General features: G+C 57.6%; 1 protein-coding gene across 1 annotated transcript; it reads left to right on the top strand.

Annotated features, from left to right (window-relative positions):
- The first annotated feature begins 2,858 nt into the window (after window positions 1-2,858).
- Window positions 2,859-4,601, top strand: LOC123104509 (homeobox-leucine zipper protein HOX6). Its single transcript, XM_044526375.1, has 2 exons — window positions 2,859-3,614; window positions 3,735-4,601. Exons 1-2 carry the CDS (start codon window positions 3,273-3,275, stop codon window positions 4,140-4,142), a joined length of 750 nt encoding a protein of 249 aa, XP_044382310.1. The 5' UTR covers window positions 2,859-3,272; the 3' UTR covers window positions 4,143-4,601.
- Window positions 4,602-5,664: the final 1,063 nt, after the last annotated feature.

Genomic DNA, 5,664 nt, shown 5'->3' with positions numbered 1-5,664 from the left:
GAAGGGGCGACGACCAAGATGAGAGAGAAGTTCGAGGGCATCATGAACTAGAAGGAGGAGGCATGTGCCAAGCGCCATGACCTCAACGAGAAACAGAAGGAGAAGAGGTTTGGCATCTTGGAGGGGCGGAAAAGAAGATCAACCTTGAAGTGAAAGAGGGCCAAGCTTAAAAAGAAGAAGACCAAGAGCGAAGAAAGAAGGTTGAGCTCGCGGCCGCTTCAGGGGAAACCAAAATGTTGACTATGAAGATAGATGAGTTGAATCCCGATGCAACAAGGATCATGCAAGCGGTCCATGCAAAGATGTTGAAGCGCTTGACGGCAGAGATGGAGGAGCCGGCGGCAGAGTGGTGAAGGAGGGAGTCATGAACAACAGGTCTAGGAGGACAAAATTTGCACGGAGCACTGGACTAGCACTTTTGTGATGGGGCGCTTAGCTTCTGAACATCCACCTTTTTTTGTCATGAAGATTGCATATGTATGCACCTCATCAAATTGCTATTAATCAACATTTATACTATTTATGTACGAATATGGCCAGGCCTGGACGGATGTTTTTCTTTTAGAACTAAGGCTCGCGAAGAGCCCGACTTTGAATTAACAAAGCCATCAACCGGCCAGGAATTACAAACATACACCAAACCGCATCGGCCCAACGATACAAGGGAGCACTCTAGGAAGCTGACAACTCAACGCAGCGCACAAGCACGAAAGGAAAATACAACCGAGCCCATAGCTTGTACTAGCTGAAGACAGCAGCAAAACTGATAACAAAGGTAGCGACTGGCAGAGCAGGATGAAGACCTGCTAGAACAGAGTGTGGGCATGAACTAGGCTGACTCGCAGGATGAAGAAAACCAGGCGTCTTCCTCCTCTCGCGCCGCAGAGGGACCCTTCCCTCTCGCCTTGGATCGAAAGGCATCAAACTAGCGAACCTGAGAAGCGCTCACCCTAGAGCAGAAGCGATGGCAACTTCGGAGCCAGGAGCAACCGCAGAGCACTCCACCATGGACAATGAGCACACAACATCCACTATACCGCCGCAACCAAGGACACCAGTAGACTGCCGGAAAGCCACCGGGAGCAGCTGCTGAAGAAGGGCGGCAAGGACATCAAGGAAGACCACATAACGTCGAGGAGTAAGACCCGTCGGCCGTTGAAGAAGAGCACCGGGAGCCCACCGCCGGGGCCGTGTTGCTAATGCTGGGAAGGGGAACCCTATCCCCTACCGCCGGATCGAAGGCACCGTACCGCCAGCCTTGAGCCAAACACGCCACACCCAGTGGGCACCACCCTTGAGGGGAACGGGGACAATGTCGGCCAAGCAAATCCCGACGAAACCGCCGCCACCAGACAACCAGAGCCGCCCAAAGCTCGGACCTTTGATACACCTCACCCGAACACGAGCCCTCCCCAGGCGGCACCTCCAAGGAGGAGCACGACACGAAACGCGCCGTTGCCGCCCAATCCTAGCCGGATTTTGGGCTTTCACCCGGAAGGGGGACGAGGGTGGAGAGGGGAGGACCTCGGCGGCACCTCCAGGAAGGAAGAACGGCGCCAAAGGCGTCGCTGCCGCCGGGCCGGACAAGCCAACCAAACGGTTTCCCGTAGTCCCAAGCCTCACCACCGAGCACACATCATCTCCAGATCCGGCGCACAAGACGCAAGCAGCAGGGGACGGCCAGAGGGAGTCAAGGAGGAGGGAGCCAAACCTCAGATCCGGCGAGGAGGGGAAAACTCCGCGCCGCAACCAGCCCCCGCCGGCGGCTCACCACCCGCGTGGTCGAGCAATCCAGCCAGAATCACCCGCAGCCGGCACCAGCCGAGAGGACGACGCTGCCTCGCCAAACAGGGCCGCCGCCCCAGATCCAAAGTCCTCCGCCATGGACGAAGCGTCAGAGGCCTTGCCGGCACCTTCCCCGGCGTCCGCGGGCAATATCCGGGCGAGACCCTCAGGTGGCGGCGAGGGAGAACGGGGAAAAGGGAGTGGCGGCGCGGGGGAACCCTAGTCGCCACCCGAGTCGCCCAGGAGGACGATGCGGGGGCAGGTCAAACCTGGACGGATGTTCTAGGCATGATGTTGGATTACCGACTCTCGTATCTGTGTCCACGCACAGATATCTCGTATCTGTGTCCACGCACAGATAGAGCGTCCGTTTTACGGCACGGCGTTCGAGGTGCTCTTAGTGCCGTTCAGGAGTTGATGAAGTTGATGTGGAGGAATAACGCAATCTAGTCTGAAAGAGTGCCGATGATCACGATTCGCGCAAAAAAAAAAAGTACCGATGATCACTGCGAGCGTCCAGACACTGCACTAAGGTCAAAAGATCGAGGGCAAGATTTGATGTAAATAGAAGCGGCAGTACCCAAGGCACCCGCGCGCGCTCCGGTGTCGATGCCGCGCGCGCGTTCTCCAGTCCCCACACGTACGGGACACGAGCCGCACATACAGAACCGGCAGCAGCGGGCGGGGCGCCGAGATCACCACGCGCAGGTGCAGTGCACGGTGACTCCGTGCGTCGTGCGTCGTACCACGCCCAGCCCCGGCCGTCGCCGTACCACTGCCTCCGAGGCCCTGGCGGCAGCGTACGGAGCCTAGCAGGGCAGGTGCGTGGCCCGTCACGGCGACGCGACGCCACCGCCGATCCGACACGTCCCGCCACCGCGCGATTCCCCGAGTCCCAGCTAACCAACACGCCCCGCGCACGCAACTCAAAAAACGCGACGCCACTCCAGAGCACCAACCGTGCGCGCTCTGCTCGCTCGACGTGGCACGTACGCGCCGTGCGGCGTACGTGGCCGCCAGCTTACTAACACACGCCAGGGAGGGATCATGTCAGGAGGAGCAGCTCAGCCTAAGCAGGCTAGGTGCGCTCCCAAGTCCTCCCCCCGCCCGGCCCAGCGACAGCGACGCCGGCCGGGGCGTGCGGGGCCGCGCGCCCGATCGGGCTCCATCCATCGCCTAGCTGCACCTACAGCTATAGAGAGAGAGGAGAGGAGAGACCCGGCTACGCATGCACGCCACCGCGCTCCATTGGCCGCCCCGTTGCCATCACCGCGCCCATCGCCCCATCCTCCGATTAAACTAGTCCATCGCTAGTAGTAAGCAGAATCGATCGATCACAGCAAGCTAGCCTCCCAGCTCGCTCTCGCACACCTGCGATCCGTCGTCCTCCATTAGCTCCTCCTCTTCCCCTTGCCCCTCCAGATCAGGTGCATGACCGCGCGCGCGCTCAGGTGGCCGGCGAGACCTAGCTAGGGAGGTAGGGGGCGATGGAGCAGGGGGAGGAGGACGGGGACTGGATGGTGGAGCCGGCGGCGGGGAAGAAGGGCGGGGCGATGATCGACCGGAAGAAGCGCTTCAGCGAGGAGCAGATCAAGTCGCTCGAGTCCATGTTCGCCACGCAGACAAAGCTGGAGCCCCGGCAGAAGCTGCAGCTGGCCCGGGAGCTCGGCCTGCAGCCGCGCCAGGTCGCCATCTGGTTCCAGAACAAGCGCGCGCGCTGGAAGTCCAAGCAGCTCGAGCGCCAGTACGCCGCGCTCCGCGACGACTACGACGCGCTCCTCTCCAGCTACGACCAGCTCAAGAAGGACAAGCAAGCGCTCCTCAACCAGGTATGTCTCTACTCTACTACGTACCAGGTGTTAGTTTCGCCGTGCTCTCCGGCCGGTGGCGGCGTGCGCCGTGTGCTGGTGGTGCCTGTGGCTAATGCGCGGTCGACGGGTTCCGTGCAGCTGGAGAAGCTGGCGGAGATGCTGCGGGAGCCGGGCGGGGCCAAGTGCGGAGATAATGCCGGCGCGGCCGCCAGGGACGACGAGCGCCTGGCCGTGGCCGGCATGAGCATGAAGGACGAGTTCGTGGACGCCGGCGGGGCCAGCAAGCTCTACTCGGCGTCCGAGGGCTGCGGCGGCAGCGGCAAGCTCTCGCTCTTCGGCGAGGAGGACGACGACGCGGGCCTCTTCCTCCGGCCCTCGCTGCAGCTGCCAACCGCGCACGACGGCGGCTTCACGGCGTCGGGGCCGGCCGAGTACCAGCAGCAATCGCCGTCGTCGTTCCCGTTCCACTCGAGCTGGCCGTCGTCCGCGGCGGAGCAGACCTGCAGCAGCTCCCAATGGTGGGAGTTCGAGTCCCCGAGCGAGTAGTGGTCGGTCAAGCACTCAAGCACCATACAAGGAATCGCCGACGTGATCGGCCATGCAACAAGATCAGTGCTCGTAACACAGAGCACTACCGCCGATCAATCAAATCCGTGGAGAAGACGACGCGATCGATCGATCATATGCAACCGATGGTGGTACGGTGTCAGTGTGTAGTGTACATAGCTCGAAACCCAGGTCTGTCCAGTCCAGGCCAGGCCAGGCAGTCTCCTCCTTCTCAATCAGCAGTCAGTCAGCACGCCATTTTTCTTCACCCTCGTCCTCTTCTTCAATTACTTGCTCTTGTCAATTACCCGCCACACCGTGTAATCCGTCGAAACTACTCACAAAACCAAACTTATAGAGATCGATCTTCAGATGCAAGTGCATGCGACTAGCCAGGCAAATATACATGCATGGCTGTTCATCATGCATGGTGGCCAGTTAATAAGCTTTCTCTCTTCTCTTGCTGTGCATGATCAATTGGTTCCTCGGGACGCAACACAATGATTGCGAGATCATGGCTGACTGGAATATGTAGCGAGCTAGATTGAGGAGAAGCATGTGGGGGAAAGCTAGAGAGGTCCAGGCTGCTGGATCGATCGATCAAGATTCTTTCACGAGCAGGAGAAGGAGAAGGGGAATCGAACAACACACTCATCACTAGCTAGTGACCAGTACAGCACTGCGGTACGGGGTAGTACAGGCCAGGCCAGGGTGGCACAGATCACAGAACGTGCATCCGGCCATTGTTAATTTCAGGCGAATGCATGGCAAGAGACGCGCCGTTTAGATCAGCCAAAAAAATATATCAAAAGGGAGGTCGATCTGTGGCGTACTGTAGCCTGGATTTTGATAACCAATGAACGATCGCTGGGAGAACATGGCAAAACACACGTTTTTGGGGGCAAATAATGTTGTCGTGACAATGGAAATTTTCTTTAGCAAGCATGAAAAATCCATGGAGTTCAGTTTTTTTTACCAGGATTGTTGTTCTTGCTAAAGGAATTTGCTATTCTAATGACAACATAAATTACCATAAAAAACATTTGATTTGCCATGCTTTTCAGCGAACGTCACACAATAATGTTTTCCTTGCCTTTTTTTCTTTATAAAAGGAGCCCAAGTGTATATTAGTCAAATACCTGCATTATAAGAAAACCCCTAAAAAGAAATTACAATCCAGTCCTAAGGGAGTCATCTATCCTCCCCTCTCGCACATGCTAATGAGGCTCCGATGTTGCTGGCGCTATAATTCTACACTGACGCGAGAACAAAACAGTAGTGTCCCGCGGGTAGACAAGAACTCAACGGCTCTGACAGCAAATGTCGGGACATCGATCCCGAAGGATCATGGCCCGGAGAAGAATGTGATACTGGGTCAATCACACCTAAACGCCCGCCCTAGCCAACAGAAAACCGAAATCTGCGATGTAGTTGTAGCCGGCTTCATGAAGACACGAGCAACTCCCTGCTTCCGCGGATGAAAAGATAAACTGTCCACCCTATCTCGTCACTATAACGGATG

Source organism: Triticum aestivum, chromosome 5A, assembly GCF_018294505.1.
Source record: "Triticum aestivum cultivar Chinese Spring chromosome 5A, IWGSC CS RefSeq v2.1, whole genome shotgun sequence".
NCBI classification, from domain to species: Eukaryota; Viridiplantae; Streptophyta; class Magnoliopsida; order Poales; family Poaceae; genus Triticum; species Triticum aestivum.
This window is presented reverse-complemented; position numbering and strand designations above follow the sequence as displayed.